At 51.6% G+C, this 24,654-nt stretch overlaps 8 protein-coding genes across 8 annotated transcripts in view; 5 read left to right on the forward strand and 3 right to left on the reverse strand.

The window, feature by feature from the left end:
- Nucleotides 1-372: 372 nt before the first annotated feature.
- On the forward strand, nt 373-2,235 carry BU24DRAFT_429249 (SGNH hydrolase). The gene is made up of 6 exons (XM_033529695.1): nt 373-709; nt 880-979; nt 1,083-1,122; nt 1,205-1,283; nt 1,340-1,751; nt 1,820-2,235. Exons 1-6 carry the CDS (start codon nt 707-709, stop codon nt 1,981-1,983), a joined length of 798 nt encoding a protein of 265 aa, XP_033377017.1. The 5' UTR covers nt 373-706; the 3' UTR covers nt 1,984-2,235.
- A 1,025-nt stretch (nt 2,236-3,260) lies between these two features.
- On the forward strand, nt 3,261-11,528 carry BU24DRAFT_359926 (UCH-domain-containing protein; the record flags this gene model as incomplete). Its single annotated transcript, XM_033524074.1, has 7 exons — nt 3,261-3,465; nt 3,523-4,689; nt 4,732-5,145; nt 5,921-6,186; nt 6,424-7,369; nt 7,421-10,630; nt 10,681-11,528. The coding sequence occupies 7 exons, from the start codon at nt 3,261-3,263 to the stop codon at nt 11,526-11,528; spliced, it is 7,056 nt and encodes a 2,351-aa protein (XP_033377018.1).
- Nucleotides 11,529-12,603: 1,075 nt separating this feature from the next.
- BU24DRAFT_360028 (uncharacterized protein) lies at nt 12,604-13,055 on the reverse strand (the record flags this gene model as incomplete). The annotated part of the gene is made up of 2 exons (XM_033524079.1): nt 12,604-12,789; nt 12,885-13,055. Coding segments are annotated over 2 exons (357 nt in total), but the record flags the coding sequence as incomplete, so codon positions are not given.
- Nucleotides 13,056-15,819: 2,764 nt separating this feature from the next.
- BU24DRAFT_359839 (uncharacterized protein) lies at nt 15,820-16,473 on the forward strand (the record flags this gene model as incomplete). The annotated part of the gene is made up of 2 exons (XM_033524069.1): nt 15,820-16,193; nt 16,254-16,473. The coding sequence occupies 2 exons, from the start codon at nt 15,820-15,822 to the stop codon at nt 16,471-16,473; spliced, it is 594 nt and encodes a 197-aa protein (XP_033377020.1).
- A 1,559-nt stretch (nt 16,474-18,032) lies between these two features.
- BU24DRAFT_415734 (uncharacterized protein) lies at nt 18,033-18,986 on the forward strand (the record flags this gene model as incomplete). Its single annotated transcript, XM_033526316.1, has 4 exons — nt 18,033-18,059; nt 18,176-18,394; nt 18,505-18,786; nt 18,837-18,986. 4 exons carry the CDS (start codon nt 18,033-18,035, stop codon nt 18,984-18,986), a joined length of 678 nt encoding a protein of 225 aa, XP_033377021.1.
- Nucleotides 18,987-20,194: 1,208 nt separating this feature from the next.
- BU24DRAFT_445448 (FAD/NAD(P)-binding domain-containing protein) lies at nt 20,195-21,764 on the reverse strand (the record flags this gene model as incomplete). The annotated part of the gene is made up of 3 exons (XM_033530696.1): nt 20,195-20,584; nt 20,637-21,582; nt 21,631-21,764. The coding sequence occupies 3 exons, from the start codon at nt 21,762-21,764 to the stop codon at nt 20,222-20,224; spliced, it is 1,443 nt and encodes a 480-aa protein (XP_033377022.1). The 3' UTR covers nt 20,195-20,221.
- Nucleotides 21,765-22,566: 802 nt separating this feature from the next.
- Nucleotides 22,567-24,247, forward strand: BU24DRAFT_437789 (MFS general substrate transporter; the record flags this gene model as incomplete). Its single annotated transcript, XM_033530223.1, has 5 exons — nt 22,567-22,685; nt 22,737-22,935; nt 22,988-23,297; nt 23,345-24,035; nt 24,094-24,247. The coding sequence occupies 5 exons, from the start codon at nt 22,567-22,569 to the stop codon at nt 24,245-24,247; spliced, it is 1,473 nt and encodes a 490-aa protein (XP_033377023.1).
- Nucleotides 24,248-24,554: 307 nt separating this feature from the next.
- Nucleotides 24,555-24,654, reverse strand: part of BU24DRAFT_415737 (terpenoid synthase) — a gene marked incomplete at both ends in the record, with an annotated part of 1,383 nt that continues 1,283 nt past the window's right edge. Inside the window, one exon of the mRNA XM_033526317.1 lies at nt 24,555-24,581. Within this exon, the coding sequence (XP_033377024.1) occupies nt 24,555-24,581 (27 nt within the window). The remainder of the gene's footprint in view (nt 24,582-24,654) is intronic.

Consider the following 24,654-nt stretch of genomic DNA (forward strand, 5'->3'; position numbering starts at 1 on the left):
TGAAGGGAGACGGGAGGAAGCAGAGAGTACCTAGTTACAAGTAACTGGGGACATCTGGTAGAACGACATACCCGATTCAATAATTAATGACTTGATAGAATGCGAAATACGCGATACTCTTAGTTGAGTATGTTTGTTTAATGAATGAATAGATGTGTGATTGAGTGAGTGAGTGAAGGATGAGTGATGGATGGTTATGGTGTCTTTGAGTGTCTTGAAATGTTTGAGTTGCGTCATTTGGAAGGAAGTCAGAGACACGCGACGTGGAAGGTGAGCTAGTCCCGATGGGGAAAGGTGGGACAGAGACTAAGGGTTGGCACTAAACCCTCCACCTCCATCGTTTGTCGGTCGAGTGTTGGCGAGATGTTCCGTGATAGATTTCCCGAATACTTACTCAGTACCTGTACGGAGTACTGTCCATGGAACTAAATAGCGGGGATCTGTTTAAATACTAGGAGGTTTCCAGTCTGAAGTTCCATTTTCCAGTTTGCATTGTGTTCACATCTTTCCTGCTTCTCATCGACACATAATCGAATTTTCATCGGATAAGGCACCCATTGCAAGTCTCTTCAACTACCAACTAGATCAGCCTGCTTCATCACCATAATTCCTACATTCGAACACTTAATCCGGACTCAATAGTAATAACTTGTTGTTTGTACCCTGTATTCCAAGAGATTGACACAGGATCAACATCCGCATGACCATGGTGAGTGGGCAGGCCAAGATGCTACCGGCTACCTAGCAAGTAGCTATCACCACGCTACCTGGGGGGACATATCATCCCTCTAACTACATCCGACCATACCTTTCGTATCTACCAAGGACGTGTACATACTATGCAATAATACTAACATCCGCTTTACCTACCATCCTCAGGCCTTCTCTTACCATCAATTCTTCCTATTCGGAGACTCCATCACCCAAGACTCGTTTAATCAGCAGCGAGGTTTCGGTTTCTCTGCAGCATTACAACATGGTGCGTTGGCTGTCCCCCCTTCTTTCGTGGATGTATCCTCTTCCAATAAGAAGATGGGCATCGCTATTCATCATCCCCAGTCACATGACTGACAGTTGAGAAGCCTACATGAGGAAGCTGGACATTGTGAACCGAGGTTTCAGGTGAGTAACACGTCGTACCATTCAGGCTCTTACTTCTACTGTACAGTCGAACTTCTTCCTAAACTTACATTTCATTCGATAGTGGATACAACACAGATCAAGCACTCAAGGTGCTCCCCTACGTTCTCCCCACCCCGGAACAAGCACGCATTCGATTCCTAGTACGTTATTCACTTGAAGAAATCCGTCTCTCAAGACTGACAATAAAAATTAACAGGTCGTCTTCTTCGGCGCCAATGATGCCTCTCTACCACAGGCGGCGAACAACCAACATGTCCCCTTGGATAGATACAAGCAGAACCTAGAAGCTATCATCACCCATCCACTCGTCAAAGCACACAACGCTCGCATCATTCTCGTCGCACCTCCCCCCATCAACGAGCATCTGCAGTGGGTCACAGACCAATCTAAAGGTGCAAAATCCCTTTCACGCGTAGCTGCGGCCACCAAAAGCTACGCAGATGCCGCCGTCGAGGTCGGCGCCAAGTTGGGTGTGCCCGTCCTGAATATCTGGAAAGCGTTCATGACCAAGGCGAAATGGACTGAAGAGACCTGGAAGGTTGGTGACATCCTGCCGGGATCTCGCGACATCCCCCAGAACGATGTCCTCGCCGAGCTTCTTCACGATGGTATGTCATGTCTTCCTTCAGTGGATGGTTAGAATAAGTGCACCAGATATCAGAACTGACTCTACAAGGCTTGCATTTTGCTCCCTCAGGCTACGACATCATGTTCAACGAGGCGATGGACCTGATTGCACGGGAGTGGCCTGACCAGGTTCCCGAGAAGTTGCCCAACGTCTTCCCCTTGTGGAACGAACCGGCCGACTGGAATGCATTCGATGCTGCCATTGCGAAATGAGCCAACGCCGCCCTAGACCAACTACTGGTTACGCGGCCAGACATCGACTGCATAGCTGGGTGAAGCTCTTACATGAAAAGATACACGGTATATTTTACTTTTAAGTTGTTCCAATACATGCCTCAAGAGGTCGAATAGATTTCGGAAGTAACGTCACGTGCCGTCTTTCCCAGTTTTGCAAGGAACAAAACAACCATAGATTCTATAACTATCCAAATACATAAATAGAAGAAATACAGTCGAAATATGCACTCAAATACCTGGTAGCGCTCAATCATCTATCTGAACACTGATTTCTGTACATATAAGCATCCAGATGTTTTGCATGATCGATCGCCCAATAAGACTGCAGACCATGTCATATGCTAGGGCAAGGGACCTTTCAACGGAGCCCTCCACGTCTGACAGCGAGAACAAGATGCCGTCTCCGATGATCGTGTATCTTTCGTATTGATTGTAGAATCACATGCGGAGAGACACAATAAATCAAGTAATAACAACAATGATGCAAGTCGTTAGTTTGTGTTCGGGGTATGCGCGCTAGCTTACACTCTGGTGGCTCGTCCCTTTCCGAGTGACTACTAACACCACCATTCATCATCACTCACTACTCACAACTCACCACTCACAACCACCCAACACTAACCTCCCATAACAACTCACACCTCCGTCCCTAAACGCAAACATTGTCTGCCTTACTTCCGCCAACACATGCAGACACCAGAAAACTATCCTTCTCATCTTGGCTTAAACACATAACAGAACTACTCACCCTCGTGAGAGTGCCATCATTGCCACCCTGACCACCACCCCAGCTTCTCGCCGCACCCTTCCCCGACAGCAAACCACATCCTCTTCCCTTATCTGTTGTAATCATCAACCAGCTTTCGCCATTCCCTTCCGGTCGTCTTGAACGTACTCTTCTCCGAACAGAACTCCGCCTGGAAAAAGTTCCACCTATCCTGCGATACCCATCTTATACCTATACCTACCTCTCCACCTCTGCAATCAAGCCATCTCTTCCCCGCATCCGCACAGACGACCGCTCACTTTGCAGACAGCACAAACATTTAACAAACAGTGATAACCCGAGCCAGGAGGGCAAGCAGAAGGGAGGATCAGGCAACCACCAGGCGGACAGCGGCGTTGCCGTGGGCGTGGCATACGGTGACGGTCGAGGGAGACGGAGGAGGGCCCACAGAAATCCAGCTAAGAAGAAGGGCGAACCCCCTCTCTTTACCTGAAGGCATACATAGCAGGGGAATGCTTTGCTCTAGATGGATCCAGAAAGCGTCTCTTTCCAACCTCGGGACGATTTCTGGCGCATGCAGGGCGAGATGCTGCGTGTCCAGCAGAACCAGGCGGAGCTCGCCGACCGGGTCGCACGACTCGAGCGCAAGAACGAGGAGGACTCCCGACTGAAAAACGTCTGGGGAGCCTCCTCACCGTTTCCCTCCGTTCTGGGGGGTACTCCACAGCAAGGTGCGATGATTGATTGTACACACGACTTGGTTTCGACTTTTGGTTGACTCGTCTCAGTTCCGCTGCAGCAACCCACGGCAGAGCACTTCTCTTCCTTCGACGACCAGTCGAACAGCCTCATTGGAAACCTACAACTCGACGCAGATGACGAGCCTCGCCGCATCGGTACCACGTCCAGAGCCAACAGCGTTCGGTTCGACGAGACGGCCAACCACGGCCACTGGGCCCACGCCTCTCGCTCGTCTCTCGATCTCATAACTCGCACAGGCAGCGGTCTGGGCGGACATGTCATGAGCGAGAGGAGCTATTCACATAAATCAGACGGGCGGCAGAGTTCCGCAGGCCACTCGGTGCATTCCGTGACGTCTGGCCGTGCCAATAGCTTGACCAGCTATGGACTCAACACTCCCATTGAACCACCCGGTCTGGCACCTGGTTTGTTCATTTTAGGGTCCGTCCCGGCGATCATTCGCTGCTGGCTCAGCACGAACTTTAAGCATGATACTCTGCTCTATGCGGCCGTTTGCACGGGCTCGTACACATCCTACCTAGATATCCGCTTGATTGAGAGCCTTGGATACCAGGAGCAGATCACCCAAACGGAGGAAGGAGTGCCTACAATCAAGCTATCCGTCTATCTACCCGAGGCCGTTCCTCTGTCTTCTTCATCTAGGTCGGACAGCCCTGCTCCCCAGTTACCTTCACTGAGCGTTGATTTCACAGTGATCGACCGTGGCGCAGTATCGACTGAAGATAAAGCCATTCAAATCTTCCTAGGCAGCGATTTGCTACGGGCACACAATGCTGACATACTCTTCTCTACCAATCAACTGACGTTGTACGACGAGGATCGCACTAAGCTTCAGGTTCCTCTTGTTCGACCAGAGGACGACCGGACCTTCAAGTGTATATTTACTGGCAGCGGAGCACCCAACCTCCATAGGCCGCACGTAACGGCGGATGATGTCTCGTCCCAGGCAGCTGCCTCCGCCGCGGCGGAACAAGACTCGATCGCAGATAATTCACACGAAGAACAGGCATCTGAGATCCCGAAGGCAAATGGGTACAGTGTGGCTAATGGCTCTGATGATGGTTCTTCGACAGGCCGGAGAAGTCTCGAGCAACGCCCGCTCCCTACGAATACTCTGCACAGGACGGATACCAAAGAGAGCGCATCTGCCCCCAATACGGCTAGTGCGGCTCCGCGGACAGGCACGGGATCCGGTACAGTCTCAGGTACAAGTACAGGTACAGGCACAGGTACAGGTACATCACCGGCTATTTGGACCAGCTGGCGACGTGACACAGAGAAAGAGAAACCCGCCTCCCTGGATTGGGCGAGCGTGGGGAAGAATCCGCCAAACCCGACCACCCAGAAGAAGGATACGGGGATCAAGGTGCTGAGGCCGTCGCGCTCGGGTACGCGGACCTTGTCGACGGGGGCATCGCAGGCGACCACGCCGTCCATCTCCGCGGGCCAGTCACGCTTCTTCGACGACGGCAAGCGGAGGGAGGGTACTGAAGCGCCTTGGTCGCAGACTCAAACGAGCCGGTCTGTTTCTGGCGAACAGGCAAAGATGGGTGCTCCTCCCACCGACGCTTCCGCAGCAGCGGCAGCACCAAAGACGCGAGCGACGAACCCCGTTGGAGGGGCTTCGGCGTTTGCATGGTTGAACAACGGTAGGCAGAAGTGAGTTTGCTGGACCTGGGTCTACCTTTCATTGGGGAGGGATAGACGATGGCATATTTGTCTCCTTGCCACGCTGCCTACATCGCGGACAGCTAACTGATTGCTAAACCGTTGGGGATTCAACCATTCCTTCAATACTGCTAATTACTAGTGTAGCTTAAGCTGGCTGTAGTAGTAATCAATAACGAATGAAAAATGATAATATTTATACTAGTCATTTACGCAAGACAACTGTGAACACGTACGCTATCAATCGATGTCTATGGTAGTAGGTAAGCATAGAAGGTTCGTGTGAGTTCTATGGTGGCGCAACTCTTCTTACTTGCTGCCTCTCCGAGGAGGATCTTCTCTTTGACACTAGTTACTGCAAACGTACAGGACTACTAGACTTTGCTCATTTTCTTGAAGTGAGGCTCACATTTGACGTTTGGCAACTTTACCTTGCTTAACCTATTGCCTACCTCACTTCTCACAGATGAATACCTATGTATGTTCATGATTCTTTTCTTAGAGAAGAAAAGACGTTTGTTTTCGTTCTTAGCCTTTTCTTTATATATACGTATATATATCTATATATCTATATACCTTATTTTATAGCAGAGGTGTAATAGTACAGAGTACGGAAGTATATAAGGCGTATAAAAGTGAATTGCCAAGGCCCGGGGTCCGATCTTCTGCCAGGGATCTGCCTTTGACAAAACCACCAACAGAAGAAATCGACCAATCAAATCAACGGAAAGAGACTTTATTCCCATCCATCCACAGCCATCCATCATCCACCAATCCTCCATCCACCAATCCTCCATCCACCATCCATCCACCAACCATCCCATTCTTCATCGTCTTCTTCTTCTTCTTTTTCTCTTGTTCTTTTTTCTCTCTTCTCTACTTTTCCGCCCGCTAGAAAAAATCCCCGACCTCTTTCTTCCCCCGCTCCCCACCCTCGAGCAATAGAAAGACAAGGGGACAGCCACAACAGCCAGCGGCAAGTGAGAGGACATTCGGGGTGTCCCGCACTTTTCTTCGCCTGTGTGTAGTGAGTGGGTACACACTACTTACTACAAGCCTGAGGTACCTACACAGTACCAGGTCACCACTACATATTACTCACTAAGGGAAAAAGTACGGATTACGTGCCCTGCTGGTACTTGTACTTCACCCTCAACACCAAAGTATCACAACCCACATCCACGAACAACAACACCAACAAACGCCACCACCAACCCCATAACACCTACACTTGGAGCTTCGTCAGGCTCCAGGCGTAGGTCACTCCTCTCTTCACCACGGCTTCAACCAAGAAGCGCAAGGTCACAGGCACAGGCGCTGGCACTGGCACGGGCTCGGTCTCAGTCTCAGGCACAGGCACAGGCACAGGCACACGCTCCAGTCCCGGCCCTTCACCGAATGACGCTGCTACCAATACTGCTGGCTCCATAACCTCCCCACGCTCCTCCCCACTCCCGCTTCCTCCCTCCGCATCCAGCCTCAGAGCTTCAGCATCCCCGCCTCGCTACTTACCGCCTCATATGCACGACGAAGTCTACGACTCCTCCACCTCCGCCGCCAGTTCCCCCAGCGAGGCCTACGCCAACATGACGCTCGAGAGTCGTGATTCCAACGGCGATTCCGAGACCAACACCATCACCCACAATGCGAATGCGAATGTGAATGCGGACACAGGCTCACCCACCGTCCAACCGCGACCGCCGCCTCGCTCTTCCTCCCCCGCGAAGCGACCCCACTCCGACATGGACGACGGCGGGAAGGAGCACATGGACATTGACTCCACCGCTGCGAGCAGTGGCAGCAGCGCCCGTCGGGGCAGCGGCCAGTCCAGTCCGCGAGCCTCCAAGCAGCCTCCCAATGCTACCACAGCACCTCGCAGCTTGCGAGCGAACTCGGTCGACATGCTTGACGCCGCGAGTTCCGACAGTACGCCCTCCTCGAATGCAGCATCCACCGCCACGAGCCTCTCCGCACACTCGACCGCCGCGTTAGAGAAGCCGAGTCTCGACGAGCAGGTCGCCCAAGTGATGGCCATTAGTTATCGCCCGCTGCTTGACGGACAGGTGGGATTCGTCATTTCTGAGAAGTGGCTCGAACGCGTCTTCGCACGCACCTCGGAGAACGCCAACAAGCCCGAGCAGTTCAATAAAGAGGCCACCGAGGGCGAGATTGGACCTGTGGATAATACGAATCTGCTTGATTCAGGTGAGTCAGACGTACGATTGCACAACCCACCCTCTGACTCTGATGATGAAGTTGCCCTCCCCGAGGACATCCTCGTGAAGGACAAGGACAAGGGCAAGTTCGTTCCTCTCCGACCGGGTCTGCAGATGGGACAGGACTTTGAGATACTCCCGCAGGAAGCGTGGAATCTGATAGTGCAGTGGTATGGGGAGAAGAGTGACAGTCCAACGATTCGACGATACGCACACAACACCGCTGTCGGCGAATTCCAAGAGAACATCCAATACGAAGTGTACCCCCCAGTCTTCCAGATTCGCAAGGTCCACCGGTCCACCGCAAAACTCGCAACGCCCCAGGATGCTTCGAAACCCAGTCCCAAGGTCGCCGCGAGCAGGAGCGACGGCTATGTGGATTTCCTGAAGACAGTAAAGAAGGCGGCGGGAATCGACATGAAGACCAAGGTTCGCGTATGGAGAGTTCTCAAGACCGCACCCACAGACCAGGCTCCACCCCAACCATCCGGCATCCTCACACCGGACGCATCTCCCCGCAATGGTTCTCCTGTCTCCACACCCCAGGCTTCGGTCCTTCCACTGTCGATTGAGGCTGCCGACTTTACGGCTCTGGCCACCGGTACTGAGCGCGAGTTGGTCACCGTTAAGGACGAGACGGCTAACGAGAAGTACAATGGACACATGAACTTGCAAGTTGCGGGACTCGCCGAGGACCAGATTCTCATTCTCGAGGAGCAGGACGACAAGGGAAATTACATTCCGGATACGGCTTCCCAGGCGCCCGCGAAAGATGCTAATAAGCTTAGTGTCAAGAATAAGGGCGTGCAGAGCAAGCCTAATAGTGGCAGGAATAGTCCCGCGCCTGGGCCTCTGACAAGAGGAAGGACACGGGGAGGACGGACCAGGGCCACGGTTGGTTTGACGAATTTGGGAAACACATGCTACATGAACTCTGCCCTCCAATGCATTCGAAGTGTGGAGGAGTTGACTTGGTATTTCTTCCAGGGCAAGTGGAAGAATGAGATCAATTCCGACAACCCGCTTGGCCACGGTGGTACCATCGCAAAGTCGTATGCCGGTCTCGTGGCCAGCATCTACGCGGAAGATGGAGCTTCGTCATTTGCACCTAGGCAGTTCAAGATGGCCCTTGGAAAGGCTCAGCCTCTCTTCTCCGGTTACGGTCAACAGGACTCGCAGGAGTTCCTCAGTTTCCTGGTCGACGGTCTGCACGAGGATCTCAACCGCATCAAGAAGAAGCCATACACCGAGTACCCAGAATCGGACGACAACACCATCAATGATCCTGAGGCTATCAAAGCTCTGGGCAACAAGTTCCGCGACATCCACCACTCCCGTAACGATTCCGTTGCGATGGATCTGTTCAACGGTTTCTACAAGAACACCATGGTCTGCCCTGAGTGTCAAAAAGTTAGCATTACATTCGATCCCTACAGTCTCATCACCCTTCAGCTCCCCATCGAGCAGACGTGGCAGCACACAATCACGTTTGTTCCTCTCCTCGGCAGACCAGTCAAGGTCGAGGTAGATATCGATAAGAACGGTACTATCAAGGCACTTAAAGAGTACATAGCGAGGCGTTTCCCTGGTACCAAAGCGAACCGCCTCATCGGCGCCGAGGTCTACAGCAATAAGTTCTACCGCATGCTCGAAGATGGCAAGTCCATCGCCGAATGCAACATCGGCCAGCGTGACGACATTTACTTCTACGAAGTCGACCAGGTGCCGACCAATTGGCCGTCTCCCAAGAAGCCACACAAATTCCGCTCCATGCTCTCCATATATAACCATTCTTCTGAAGAGGACATCCCGCCATCTTCCTCCCCGCTTGGCGACAGGATGCTCGTTCCCATCTTCCATCGTGGCCAAAACATGTCGAGCTATCGCGGTCAGCAAATGTCGTTGATCCAGTGGCCGTCGTACATTGTGCTCTCCCGCGAGGAGGCAAAGGACTACGACGCCATCATGAGGAAGGTTATCGGTCGCGTTGCACAATTGACGACAAGGCCGATCCTCACAGAGTTCAATGGCAGCTCTATCCCGTCTCGCGGCGATTCGGACGTCGTTATCACTACCGAGGAGGATGCTTCGCCAGATAGCGACCCCCGCGTTCAGGATGGCTCGGTTTCGAGCGACGACATGGTGGAAGTGACTATGACCGAAGCTGATGAAGCGTCTAAGCCTGCGACAAATGGCGACAGCGTTCCAGAAATTCTCAAGCCTGGAAGCTTCATTCCCCCGGCGTTCGCTGCCCTGTTCACCATCAAGCACACCGGTCGCGGACACGAGATGGTGCAGACTGGTTGGAGTTCAATCGACGCCACCAAGCAGTATCAGCCCATCACTAAACGAATTCCTGTCGTCGAGCCTTCTCGAGAGTCATCAATGCAGTCGGTGGAAGAAACGAGCAATGCCTCGTCGAGCGAAGAGGGCGACGACACTCCCCAGTTCTCCGCCGACGCCCAGGAGATGGTCGATCAGAGCAGTGACGAGGACCAGATCCCGACGATCGAGGTGGAGCAGCCCGGCTTCGCGCGCGGCGGCCGCCAGAAGAACAACAAGCACAGCAAGCGGAACAAGCGCCAGAACAAGAAGTTCAATAAGAAGAACGCCGGCAAGCAGCAGTACTCGAAGAAGGGCAAGATACCCGAGCAGCCATCCAATGCATTCTCTGAGCCTGAGGACGACGATGATGAGGGACTCATCCGCCTTGGTGAGGCCATCATTCTGGACTGGGAGTCCAACGCCCAGGAGGCACTATTCGGTTCTACCTCTGACGAAGATGAGCGCGGTGTTGCTACGCTTACCGTCATCGAGACCTTCGACGACGCGGAGCTTAAGGCCAAGAAGGCGAAGCGCGCTGCTCGTCGGAAGACTGGCATCAATCTCGACGAGTGTTTCCAGGAGACGGCTAAGAGCGAGATCCTGTCCGAGGACAACGCGTGGTACTGCAACCGCTGCAAGGAGCTTCGACGCGCGACCAAGACGCTCGAGATCTGGACGGTACCGGACATCATGGTCGTCCATCTCAAGCGCTTCAGTGCCCACCGGACGTTCCGCGACAAGATCGAGGCGCTGGTGGACTTCCCCGTCGAGGGTTTGGATCTCAGTGGCAAGGTGGGTCTGCCAGAGGGCAAGTCCCTGGTGTACGACCTGTTCGCCGTCGACAACCACTACGGAGGGCTCGGAGGGGGTCATTACACTGCTTATGCTCAGAACTTCTTCGACAAGCAGTGGTACGAATACAATGGTGGGTTATATTATTGACATTCTGCTTGAGGCTTTTGCTAACTCCAACAGACTCCTCTGTCTCTTCTGTGCGCAACCCACAAAGCGTGGTAACACCCAGTGCCTACCTGCTCTTCTACCGTCGCCGCTCGGACGGCCCTTTGGGCCCACCTTTGGTGCAGAAGATCGTGGAAGAGGTGTACAACCCCGGCTCTGAGGGCGACGACGCCGACAACGACTCTTCTGGAGAACCGGGCGCCAGCCGCGACGCCTCACGCTCGCCGGCGGGAAACGGCTTGCGCCTCGACGGCTCGTCCCGCAATGGGTCGTCGAGCGCTTTCGGAGCCGCAGCGGGAGCAGGAGTCCTGCTCGGGGCTGGTTCAGCTTCAGCCGCGAGCCATCTGCGGAGCGGAGTCGCAGCCGGGACAGCGGGCGCTGACGACGGCGACGAGGACAGCGACATGATGCTGGACAACCCGCCACCGTACGGCGCAGACGAAGGGTACGTGGGCGAGGAAGACGACGACGGCGGCTTCATCGGCGTGAGCAGCAGCGCAGCAGCCTACACGGGATACCACTCCGGCAACGACTGGTCCTTCACGGGCGCGGGCGTACCACACTCCAACTCAGTAGACGGCCTCTACAACCCAGACGAAGACGACGACGAGGAAATCGCCTCCGACGCACCCAACATGGCCGGCTCCGAGGACCTGCGCGAGCGCCTACGCGACTTCGCAGACGAGGAAGAAGACGTCCCGGACCTCGATAGCGGGATGGAACTCCCCGCGACCGCCGAAGACGAGATGATACGCCCCGCGCTTGGCGGCGAGCTCGGCGACGGCGAGGTCGCGGACATCCAGCTCGATGAGGTGCCGGCGCTGGGTGGTGCGGGTGGCGGCGTGCATGTCAAGGTGGATTGATTGAATGATTTTTTTTTCTGTCTGCCGATGAGAGATGAAGAGATGAATGAATCATTGATTGAATGATTAATGAATGGACGATGGGATCGGGGGTTTTCGTTCCACGTTCTGTGTGTGGTTTTTTCTTTTTGAGGGATGGTTGGGATTGGGAATGTGGGCATATGGGGGTAAAGCAATCGTATCGATGTCGTTGGTACTTCGATCCGTCATCATTATTGAAACAGCAAGCAGCAAGCGGCGTATGCATGTGCATCTGTGCATCTGTGCAAGGTGGATGTAGAAGTAGGTGGCATGAGGGGAGCAAATGAGGATGAAAGGCTGTAAAAAAAAAGAAAGCGTTTTTTGTGTATACGGGGTATTTTCGATTCAGTACTGTAGGGAAAATGGAACGGGGACAAGGGACGAGAAGTGAAAGATGAAAAATAAAAATAAAAAGTATGCATTATTTACTCAGTTGTCTATGTTTTTGCGTGGTGTAAGTGTTGTGGGAGTGGTGTTGTAGGCCAAGTGTTTGGTAAGGAGAACTGTGATGGGTGAACGAAAGAACACAATACGGACACATACCATTGTCATTAGATGTACGGAGTATCTAGAAGGGTGTAGAACGGGAATGAGATACTGTGAATTGTTTTTGGTTTGTTTGTTTACTGGTTCTGTTTTTATTATATATATTTTTTATTGTGAAGATACCTATGTAGGTCGGTAGGCACCTAGGTAGGTACCAAAGAGTAGTTGGCATATCGACACTATGTAAGTCCTAATCGGTAGTTACCATTTGGATGCCGGAGGATTAAGTTGTTGGCTTCAGTTGTTGCGTGGGGTTTGATATACTGAGGCGTTTTGCTTTGTTTTTTTTTTTTGATTTTATGTTCTGTTCTCCTTATTGTAGTTATGATTCATTCATCACCACATACCAGTGAGACATCATCACTCGAAAACGCACATAACCGCAACTCTCTTCCACATGGTGCATTAATTACAGCTATATATTTCATCACTCGTACGTACACATTACCCCTTCCCCTCTTCTCCCCCCCCCTTCCCACTTCATTAATTACTTCGTCACCAATTCCCTTCAAAGCTTACAGTTGCTAACTGGCACCTGGATATACTGCGCGTCGACCCTTCCCAGCGCAACCGACTGCCCGTTCGTCAGGTCGTCCATGGCCTTCTGGGCGATGTTGAAGCCGCTCGCGGCGTGGTCGATCGCGAGCACGTAGATGGTTTTGGACTTGTAGGTTACGGAGTAGCATGTGCCGCACTGTCGCCCACACGTTAGACGCCCACGTCGGCAGAGAGGAAGATCGAAAAGGAATAATGGGGGGGTGGGAAGGGGAGAGGGGAGACAAGACATACCTGAGGGCTATTCCAGCCCGCGACGCCCTGGTACCCGCCGATGTAAGGGAAGTTGCGTAGCGAGCCTTGCGTCGTGTATCCCTTGGTCACGAGGCCGTTGGAGCCGTCGGAGCACGAGACGACGTTGAGGGAGCGCGAGGCGTCGTCGTAGCCTGTGTCGTAGGATACTGTTTGTTCACAGCCGCAGGCGTTAGTTGGCGTTCCTTTTCTGAGGATGGTAAGGGGAGGGGGGAGGGGGATATGTACCGGTGATGGCGTTGGCGATGCTGGAGAGCGTGAGGGCGGAGATGGCGGCGGTGAACTTCATGTTGGATAGGATGATATGTTGATCGTGAGATGCTTTTGTTCGTTGGTCGTTAAAATCGTTATATGTAGATTATGGAAATGCTCGTTCGTAAGTAGTACTGTGATAAAGCGAGTGTGGTGTGATTGATTGATTGATTGATTAAATTTGAATTGGAGTGTCTGATATTCCTCTTTTTGCTGCGTCGTCCTCGAGACATTTTATACCAAAACCGAATTCCCCATCCACACCGTCACCGTCCTTGCTTATACCGGGTCCCGCCATGCCCATGCCTTGCCTCGCAGCCGACGACAATATCGCACACGCTCCAAGAGGCAACGATGCGCGGAGGAAAAAGGACCGAGCCGGGATCTACCCATGGGAAATCAATAAACGCATTGTCAGTCAGTAGTGTAGTGCTCGAGTTGCCTAAGCCGGCAGCGCAGGTGACCATTGTCTTGCATACACTGTACATGACAGATGAAGAGATGAGCTCATAGTGTGGGGAAACACGAGGATCACCATGGTGGTGAGTTGAGCTGTGGGCAGTCCGGTTATTCTTAGAATCAGTAGGTAGTCTACCTAGTTAGTCGATGCGGATAGGCGGCTGATCGGTCGTCAGTGACGAGGGCGCAGTGTCCAAGCGAGCGAATTGTCCGAGACGGTTATGTACAAAGTTCTCGGGACTTGGACGAGTGAGGCAATAAACCGTCGTCCGTTTGGTTACATCGCGCGCCGCTCGTCAATCAATTGTACCAGATGGGGCAGTCCGAAGCCGTGAAATCGATAAATGGGGGATGGGCAGTGAGGGTGGGACTTTAGCAATAGCGTTGTTCTATGTATGTATCGGTGGACGTGCGAGCCCTATGGAGCAATAAATAATGTACATAGTTAGTTACATAGTTACATACATACGACTGGACGGAGCAGGGCGGTGGGCAGACAATAGTACTCGTATGTATGTACGAACGAACGAGACGGTGATCAATCATCACACCACGAGGTACCTTGATGGGGACAGCCACGTCAACAAGCGTTGAGTTCGTCCAGGGAATTCCTGGATCGAAGGCGACGCATACTTGCGTGTGGGTATGATTTCTCATTTCGCAGAGACTCTTATTATTGAGAATAAACAGCGAGAAACAATTCTTCTGAGTGTTTGGCGGACAGCCATCCGCACGTGGAATGGAGTCTGGCTTGGTTGCCCATTCCGACATTCCACGTTCGATCTTGTTCCATAAGCCGGCCTGCGCGGCGAGACAACAATAAATCCCATCTTGCGTAAGCGATCGCCTGAAAGGTCTCTCGATACCTGCACATGACGTCGCATGCAATTCAGAGTCGGATGGTTTCTGCTGACGATGAACAAAGGCGAAGAGCGGGAGTTTGATCACGAAGTCACACTAGAACAACGACACCCAACGGCACTATTGCCGGCCCGGAAGAAATGTGGGTGGTCGTTGTTGTGAATAACTGTTGAAACAAGAAAAGACCGAGGTTCACAGAGCGAGGGCGAGAGTCTTAACAGAATTCCTCTATAGGTAACTCAGGTGGTTGGTTGAGTGTGTTGTATGAGTAAGGGTCGGTCGGACAGCGGAACAGACGGAAGAAGCGCAGTTACAACTTTACCTACAAGCCATCGACAGGGAGACGTCCAGCCTGTAAACAATCAGCAATAGATAATACTGCGACTTGCGAGTAGCTATGTCTATCTTAAGACTGCCCTTAGCTAGGCGTTACGCTCAGAAGACAACCTTCGCAGCCACACCGAAACATCGCACCCAACGATAGACCCTCAAAGGAACGATGTGTAGCAACAAAGAGACTCTCCTCTTCTTCTTGGTATTAACTAATCAGATACTTGCCAATAATCAGAGTTGGCAGTGATCAGACTCCGGGCCGAGCGTTTTGTGTTGTTCTTTACTTGTCCAAGTCAGGATGTCAGTCAGTCAGTCAGTCAGGGTTAACGCCCAGAATGGGGAATCTGATACACGTCTCAAGTTATATTTCCCCGTCCACAGTTTCATCCCCTTCGCTAACCACCTGAATCATCCACAGCAGAAACATGGACAATACCCTGACCATCCATTCCATTGGCTGCATCTCGCGCACTTGGCTACAAACAGCCACAGCGAAGACCTTAGGCAAAACAAGAGGGTTGCCGTCCGTGGCTTTCACAGATACACAGTGCGCCACTCCAACCCCCGTCAAACCGTCAAACCGACCCTCCCAGCCAATCACAAGCATCCCGGAACGCCTCATGTTTCCCCAGAAAGGGACATTGGCAAGGATCGCCGCATCGTGAGGCCTGGGTTCGCAACACTCTTTGTCGCGAAGACGTTCCGCCATGGCTCTTTCAGGCCGAGTCTTCCACCTTGGTAACCGCCCATCTGCCTCTCTCTCAGTCTGCCCCTTCTCTTGCGCGGCCCATCTGTTTCATTCAGACTCCTGGAAAATGCCTTATAAAGGGCTCAAATGCGCTCACTCCTAGAACTCTTTTTTTTTCTTCCCCAGGCAGGTCCAAGCATTCATTCTCAACTACACAGTTTTCTTTCCGATTTCTTCCAAAAACAAATCTCGATCCTAAAACCCTAATCCTATTCATCTTCATTACCCAAACGAGCTAGTCTCCCCCAATACACACCAATCACAATGCATTTCTCCACCATCTTCACCGCCGCCGCCGTCGCCGGCTCCGCTCTCGCAGCAGACATCACCGTCTCTGTGGGTCTCAAGAACGGCTCCGCGCTCTTCAACCCTGAGACCATCAAGGCCGCTGAGGGCGATGTCGTCAAGTTCAAGTTCTGGCCTTCTTCCCACTCCGTCGTCGCCGGACCCTTCGCCCGTCCCTGCCAGCCCGGCCCAGAGGGCTCCATCTGGTCTGGCTTCGTGACCACCAACGACACCGAGAAGGCCTCCCCTACCGAGTTCCACTACACCGTCACCAATGCCTCTGCACCCATCTGGCTCTACTGCTCCCGCGCGAAGCATTGCCAGAACGGTATGGTTGCTGTCATCAACCCTCCGTAAGTCTCCCTCTGCGCATGAACCCAAACCAACATCATCAAATGCTAACGCACACACAGTACTTCCGGCCAAAACACTCTCGACAGGTACAGGGCCGCCGCCGCCCAGGCCGAGCAGAACGTCTCCCCTACCTCGACCACTGCTGTCGGCGGCAACCTCACCACCGCGACTCAACCCTCCGGCTCCAGCACCTCCTCCCCCGGCGCTGCTGCCGGCCTCAAGGCTCCTACCTTCGCCGTCTCCGGTGTCGTGGGCTTGTTCGCTTACTTCCTTTTGTAAGCGAAGGTCGCAAGTGAGAAGAGTGTCAAGATACCCCCTGCGAGCACAGATGACGAGAAATCGCCTGAGACGCAACGAACACTTTCCATTGTGTACGCCTGTGTAATGAATTGAAAGAGAGAAGACCGACCTAAACCCCCCCTGGATCTGGTATCCCCTACCCGCCTCCTGGGTCCTTTTTTTTATGGGTTTGCCAAAACAAACGAAACATCGAGATTCTTATTGGAACTATTTTTTTGGTTAGATCGGAAGCAAGAGAGAGAGAGCCTGTGTATTATTATTAGTATTTAGTAGTAGTATGACCAAGTTGGCAGTGTGGTTGAGAATGAATAGCTTATTTTATACAACTCCAAACAAAAAGTCTTTTGCCTTGCTGTGGAAGTGGTGATTGTGATACTCTTAGCCTTTCAACGAAGCAGTATGTCTCTATAACCTAGCACGATATCGTCTAGCCAGGCAGGGCAACCAAAACATGGATCAGATGGTGAAAACCATCGCATTCTCTCATACTCGTCGGACTTACAACATCAATACTGGGTGCGACAAGGTGGTTTAGACGTATGGGGTAACAGTCATCGCTTACTTGATTCCTTACTGCCTTTGATGAATTGTCATGGATATACCCAGGATAGATGTACCATTGAAGTTTACTACGATGAAATAGCAAAACAGAAACTATTCTCCCAGAAACACACAGAATGCACACGAAGTACTTTACGAACATCCATTTCTTCAAGGAAAAATTACAATCGTAGTCCGCGTTCGTGTAGCATTATCGTCTGGCTTCAATTTTATTTATTATAGTTAATTAGAATTATAATAAACAAAATAGAACCCAAAGATAGTACAAACGGTCTCTCCTTCCTGATACAACATAATCAAGGCATAGCTAGTACTCACAGTAATTATCGTACTGTCTCCAAGGTTGGTTCGCTGCTCTTGACAACAAGAGATGCCCATTAATGACGATTTCGTACCCGTTCATCATGTCGCCGCTCGTAGACCTACAATCAACGAACCCTTCAATACACTAACCTCAAACTTCTGGAAAAAACACAATCTAGGCTCCAGCCGTGCTCACAGCCCGAATTGCCTTCTTCTCCCGTCTATCCGGCGTCAATATCGTAATGGGAGGTTGCTGCAGTGGTCCATATGTACGTTTCCGCCATCCGACACCCGCGCCGTGGTACCAACAAGCGGCTACGATGCGGCATGCAGCGCCCACCTAGCAACTGCAAGATCCCAAATATTTTACGTCAATAGAGAACAAAAGAACTAGGCAACCATGTAGTGAGAAATGAGAGTTTGGTTCATACAGTGCGGCGGTGGTGCCGTTTGATTGGAGCGCGTTCTTGCGATCTGGATGTTGACGTTTGAACGATGACAGATGAATGCCTGCTCCGGCGGGACGATTGAAAGCTGGGAACGGGAACATGCTGTGCTTGACTCCCGGCTTTGTTTGAAAGGGAGTAGGTGTGCTTGTAGGGGTGTTGTGCGTGTGCGTGAGCAAATATGTTTCTCGTGCATGGTGATTTGCTTGTGTTGCTGTCCGCGAAGACATGCAGCCATGCACTTTGCTCAATGATGTATGTCTTACATTAGTGGAAAAGCAGTTCTATATCGGTTGGTATGTATTAGAGGTCTAAGACGTTGAAAAGTTGAGCAGATAAACACCTAACTTACCCACTCACTGATTCCTTAGGAATCATCCCAAATTTCTCAACATGATGACGTTGATTCTGAAGCTAGATCGAGCCAACATCAGGATACTCCTGCAACTACTGGGACTCCAGTCAAACCTGCGAACTCAGACGCTGCACTGAAACCACCCTTCGATTCCATTCTCCTGGTACGAGAGCAACGCAATCATGTCCCCCCAGTTGCAGAGCAGCCAGCTCCAGAGCAGGACCAGACCCATCCCGTAAGTCCCACAGGCGCGAATTACCCGATCCTCTCTACCTTCCTGTGAATCCAAACACCTCCCCTCAAACCGAGCAAGCAAGATTACATACCTAACACCCAACACCTCAGACTGAACCAACTCGCACCCCACCTACCACCACCGCCCTCATCCGTACCGACGAAATCATCCTAACCCTCTACGACCTCCCCGGCATCGAACCTGCCGACCCCGACAACCCTCCACCCGGCAAATTCATCGTCTCCTACACCAAGGTGCTCGACCCGCCCGAGGTCCACGGCGACAAACTCATCGTCAGCAGGACATTCCACGTCAGCGCGCACGACGATTCGGAAGATGCCGGCCGCGCCGTGAGACGGGTGGCGAAGGAACTCACACCGGAGGGAGGCGCGGTTTGTAGGGGTTTCCGGAACTATGATGGGAATCTCTGCTTTGTTGACAGGGTTGTGAACGGGAAGGGAGTCGTCGCGGTGGTGAAGAGCTTGCACTGTCATCAGGTCAAGGTGGCACCGATTACGGAGGGGCCGTGGAAGGGGTGTGCCCGTCTTGTGGAGTAGGGGGGAGGTGTTGGGCTGGGTCGGAGGGGCAGTGAAGTGATGGTGGTGGGAGAGGAGGCGAGAATGATGGTCGGGTAGATGGAGATTTGGAGGATGTGGGTAGTGATGAACTACATCTGTAGGGAGGAATGATCTACTCATAGTTTCAAATCGTCAATGTGAAAAGGAAAGAGAGTCAGATCGGAAATATGAAGTTTGGTTCACGTTCGTGATACATGAGGTGGGAAGACGTGGCGTAGGAGATGGGGATCAATATGAGCACTTGCGAGCATCACTAATAGACCATGTATGCCGTCTGAATCCATTTTATTTTTCTATCACTACGCAAATGTAAATCTTAAGGTAGCAAAAAGATCATAAACTCAAAGAAAAAAAGATAGTAATATTACCTACTCGAACCTGCGCAAAAAGGAAAGGGTCCAGCGAGCTGGACGGTAGTAGGTACCCATAGAGGGATCCCATACTGCTCACGGTAACGAAACCGAAGAATAATGTTTAGAGCTAACTTTCCTTGACAACGTTTGTAAATTATTTAATATATATCCACACGTAAATTCAAAAGAATAATTTCATATCCAAGTTTCTCAGGGTAAGGTAGGAAGGAAGGGCTGTAGAAGGGCAGTGCTAGGCGCTTGCTGCCTAGAGGGAAGGACAGCGTGCGAATAGACGCCTAGAAATTCAAATTATTAATTTGCAAAGGAAAGAAGGTCAGATTAGAAATGAAAAGTTTAGATCACGTTTGTGATATATGTACATGAGGTAGGAAGACGTAGTGTAGAGGATGGGGATAAATTATTGGAAGTATTACTATAGACCATATGCCATCTGAATTCATAATATTCTATTGATATTATCACTAACCTAACCTATGTGAACTTGGATACAAACAGATAAAAACCAAAAGCAAAAAATGCATGTCATCTCACCTACTCGAACCCAGGCAAAAAGGAAAGGGTCCAGCAAGCTGGACGGTAGGCCATAAAGCCAAGCCAATGGCTTCTCGGTGGATATCCGAATTTGTTTAGAGCTAACTTTCCTTGACAGAGATTGTGAATTATTTGATATATATCTACAGGTAAATTCAAAAGAATGATTCCAGATCTGACTTTCTGGTTATTGCAGGGTGATGTGGCAAGGAAGGAAGGGCTGTAGAAGGGCGCTGGGTGTTTGCTGCCTGGAAGAAAGAACGACGTGTGATTGGACGCCTGGAACGACATCATTCATTGTTTGCTACTCATACAGGTACAACCATCACTCTTACACGTACCAATCAAAGCCTCGCTCGCGGTGTTTCCAGCTCCCTTCTCGCCTTTTCGTTCTGTTGTCGCCAGTATATCTTCCTTGTCTCGTGACCTTTCACGAATATGTCGAACCATGCACGGTCATACTTGGGGAGCCGTCTCCCAATAGATCCTTGCTCAGGCTCTCCAGCCAGTCTTCGCACCTTTTCGAAGTACTCCTCGAAATCAGGATACACGAGAGTGAAAGCGACACCATCGCCTCGCTCTGCCACACGCTTCTTTTCCCATTCCTTTTGTTCGCTCAATGGAGGCAACGTGGCGCGTCCGGAAAGGAGTCGCGCAGCCAATACCGCCTGCCATTCGAAGATCTTGAACGTGAGCCCTGCAGCGACCTGTTAACGTCAGTCAATCTGGATCAGAACATTCATGGCGAGGACCTTTTACCGCGCCGATAAAGAGCAAAGTCGGATCCCTCTGGTACACGACGTGGAGGTAGAGCTCCGGCACGCGATTGTTCCTGACCTCGACGTTGGGCAGGAATGGCAGAGACCACGAGTATCCTGTGCCGAAAACTATCTCGTCAACGTCTGCAACGGCGCTTCCGTCGATGAAATGGACGGTTCGTTGGCCGTTCGATGACGATATGTGAGATATCGAGGGCTTCTGCGCGATGCCGGGGTGATCGAATGCCTCACCACCGAAATAACCATTTGCCTTGTGACCTTTGACGACGGCGTAGACGGGCCCTTTCGCTATTCCGATCAAATCGGTTGCGATATCTGCGGCGGAGACAGATGCACCAACAACCACGACACGTTTTCCGTGATAGTTCTCGCGGCCCCGGAACATTTTGCTGTGTTTGACGCTGCCTGGACGCTGCTTCTCGAACTCTTCCAGGCCGTCGATCTTTGGTATGTAGGGCACATGAAAGTGTCCGCTCGCTACAATTACAGCGTCGAACCATTCCTCCCACCATTCGTCTTCTTTCTCGCCTTCTCGTCTTAGTACTAGTTTCCACTCGTTTCCAATCTTCTCGGCCAGCTCGACTGTCGTGTTGTACGTCACGAGCTTCTCATAGCCATTGCGGTATACTAATCCCTCAACGTACTTCTGAACCGTCGAATGGTGCCGAAACGGCGTGTCCTTGCCATGCTTTGAAATCGACAACTCGCTCCTGGTGACGGGGATGGGCTCCTCGCTATATGACATTGGGATCGCATCGATGTTAGTCTCCAAGTACGGATACACCGATGACTCGGTATACCGCTGCTGCGATGTCTTCCGTGTCCGCGCTGGTAAGGATTGAGGAGGTTTCACAGTCGGATCGGCTCTTCGCAGAGCTAAGTTTCCAAAGTCGCTCAGATGGGGAGGAGCAGCCTTGTCTTCAATCCTGAAGATGCGTTAGTAGTGTAAAAGAATGTCAACGGATGTGTCTGACCAGCAACCACCAGGCGCTTCTCTTCTTTCGAATACCCGAATAACATCGAATGCTTGCTCTCTCGCGAGCGCATCAATGGAAATTGCTCCGGCTGGACCCAGTCCAATCACCGCGACACGTTTGACGGGTGGCATGATAGCAATTGGTGTCTATGACTACTTGGAGTGCTAATCTGTATCAATTCTCCTTCTTTGGGAGGTGCAGTGATCTAAGATCATCTAAAAACTCAGAAACACGATGCAGGACAAAACACAGATATTATCACCAATACCCAAAAAAAAAAAGATCGAAGAGGAACAAAGAGCAGACATGACGCGCCCACCTGAATTGACTGCTACTTAAACAGATCGACTAGCTAGCCAACTATGGCGTCCCGGCATCATGGCATCGGCAACGGCCACGGCCCAATACCAAGTGTGAACGCTGCAATTAAAAAGAAAATCCACGCGAACTCCACGTTTCATCTCATTTCCCTACCAATTCCACGTCTAGGAAGTGGCCGCGGCTCGCGCAATGATGAACGCACATCGCGCAATCCGCTAATCCTTGCCGATATCACTTGGCAAACCTCTTCAAAACCACCATCCCGTGTCTTGAACACCAATTGCTAAGGCCGCCGTTGGTCTGGAGTGCACTTTAGTAGGGACTTTTATACGACAATCGGCATGCGGATCGGCATGGTTGTATGCACGGTGAAGATGCCGATTGCGGTTTTTCGTCGCACTGGGCGCTGGATCCCAAGTCTTGGGCGGCAGGGAGGTTGTGATGACGAGTTATCGGAACATTTTGGCGAATCTCTGGGGTTCTCGAAGTGATAAGGTCTCGTATGGTCGGTTTTACTAGTTAGATTGAATATCTGTTTAGTTTATAAGAGAAGTTTTCTTTCTGAGCGGCATCGTCCTTTCTGAACCCCACCGACCGTTGTATTCGTCCACAATGTCAACAGATGAAGAGAAGATTGCTGTGCAACTTGACAACAATCACAACAATGAATCAGGCTCAGACATTGCCGAAAGTATCGAGAGAGAGAAGGCTGGGTTGAAGGCGAGGAGAAAGTACGCATTTCAGCACATTGTTCCAAAACAAATTACTGACTATGGAGGCAGAGTTGACACGACTGTTCTTCCACTTCTCTTCCTCGGCCTGCTCGTGTTCCAATTGGACCGCATGAACCTCGCCAGCGCGCTCACAGATGGCTTCGCAAAGACCATTGGCGTGAATCAGAACACAATCAACCTTGGAAACCAGCTTATGTTCCTGGGCATCGTCGTGCTAGAGATCCCGTCGAATCTCATCCTGCAACGCGTAATATGACCTCCAACATTCTTCTGCCATTTCATATTAACCATTCGTCCAGATTGGCCCGCGGAAATGGATATCGGCCCAGGTCTTCATCTTCGGCCTCGTCGCTTCACTCCAGGTATTCGTCAAAGATCGCGCAGGCTTCCTTGCCTCGCGAATGTTTCTGGGACTCTGTGAGGCTGGGTACATCCCCGGGGCCATTTACACCCTGTCTACCTGGTACACAAAGCGCGAGTCCGCGAAGAGGGTTGCTGTGTTCTTCTTCGGCATGTTCGGCGGAAATGCGATCAGTCCGCTTCTCGCGAGTGGAATATTGAAGCTCAGAGGCCGACAGGGACTCGCGGGATGGCAATGGCTGTTCTTGAGTGAGTATATCTTCGAGTCTGCAATGAATTCGCTGACGATGGCACAGTCGAGGGCGTCTTCACAATGGTCGTATCCCTCGTCCTCCTATTCCTCCTCCCCGGATCGCCCGACCAACCGCGCCCACTCCTCTCACCCGGCCTCATCCACTTTTCGCCCGCCGACCAAGAAGGCCTTAAAAAGCGTATCGAGGACGACGATCCCGGGCGCAGACACGGCGCACAGGGCATGGAAATCCCGCTGAAGCTCGTCTGGCAGACCGTCAAGCACTACCGCCGCTGGCCGCACTTCGTCTCCACGTTCGCCGTCTTCTCCACCTGGAGCTCGCTGACGACCTACACGCCGTCCATCATCATGGCGCTCGGCTTCGACCGCATCGAGGCGAATGCGCTCGCATGCGTGGGTGGTTTCATAGCGCTCGGTGTCGTGTTTTTCTTCGGGTGGTTGAGCGATTACACGAATAAGCGGGGTATCAGCGTCGTTATTGCTCATATCTGCTATCTCATCGTCCTGATCATATGCCGCGAGGTTCATCCCAATGTGGGGAAGTGGTCGAGATGGGGGCTCTGGACGAGTGTCAATGCGTTCGCGATCGGATACCATCCCATTCACAATTCGTGGGTGCAGTTGAATTGCCAGGATCCACGGGAGAGGAGCATCAGTATTGCTATGTGGGTCATGTCTGCCATTTCCGGGCTCATGGTCGGGACGCAGTATTATCGGGCTGATGATTTGCCTTTGTAAGTGCCCTGGTGTTGAGGATGGGAGTGTGAACTTGACTAACTTATGTTCGTGTAGTTATAACAAGGGTTTGAGGACCCAGATCATCATGGTTTCTATTGGAATGTTCTTTGCGATTGTGCAGGAAGCGGTATATTTGAGGTATAACAAGAAGGCTTTGAAGAAGCATCAGGAGGAAGGCGGCGAGAGACCGTGGCTGTATCAGCCGTGAACGGCTCAACGAATCACAAAATATGTAGCTACCCCTCTTGTAGTACTAATGAGTATATTAGCTTTACGAAATGATCAAAAAGGGGAACATGAATGCGTACTGAACCCTGGACTATACTCACTAGGGTCGACCAAAGCCACTTTGGGTGTGTGAACTTTAAGTTAAAGTTAAACGCTCGCTGCAACCCCGAACCTTGGTTTACGCCCTCCGCTAGACGCGCGGATTGAGAGGCAATGGCGTTTAAAGTTTGGGAACAGACAGACGGCGTTTATCAAGGACGACATCTTACCTCGACATCTATCAATATTTAGCGATTTGGGCTCTTTGCTAGTATCTACTTATATATCTATAGTTACTGGGTATCGAACACATCATCTCAGACCCTTCTACTTCTTCTTACCCCCCCC

Source organism: Aaosphaeria arxii (assembly GCF_010015735.1).
Source record: "Aaosphaeria arxii CBS 175.79 unplaced genomic scaffold BU24scaffold_17, whole genome shotgun sequence".
In the NCBI taxonomy this organism is placed as follows: Eukaryota; Fungi; Ascomycota; class Dothideomycetes; order Pleosporales; genus Aaosphaeria; species Aaosphaeria arxii.

What these genes read in the sequence shown, in the direction of transcription:
- BU24DRAFT_429249 (XM_033529695.1), top strand. An exon ending in CTCTGCAGCATTACAACATG is followed by an intron (nt 980 to 1,082) that starts GTGCGTTGGCTG and finishes ACAGTTGAGAAG; the next exon opens with CCTACATGAGGAAGCTGGAC. An exon ending in AAGCACGCATTCGATTCCTA is followed by an intron (nt 1,284 to 1,339) that starts GTACGTTATTCA and finishes AAAAATTAACAG; the next exon opens with GTCGTCTTCTTCGGCGCCAA.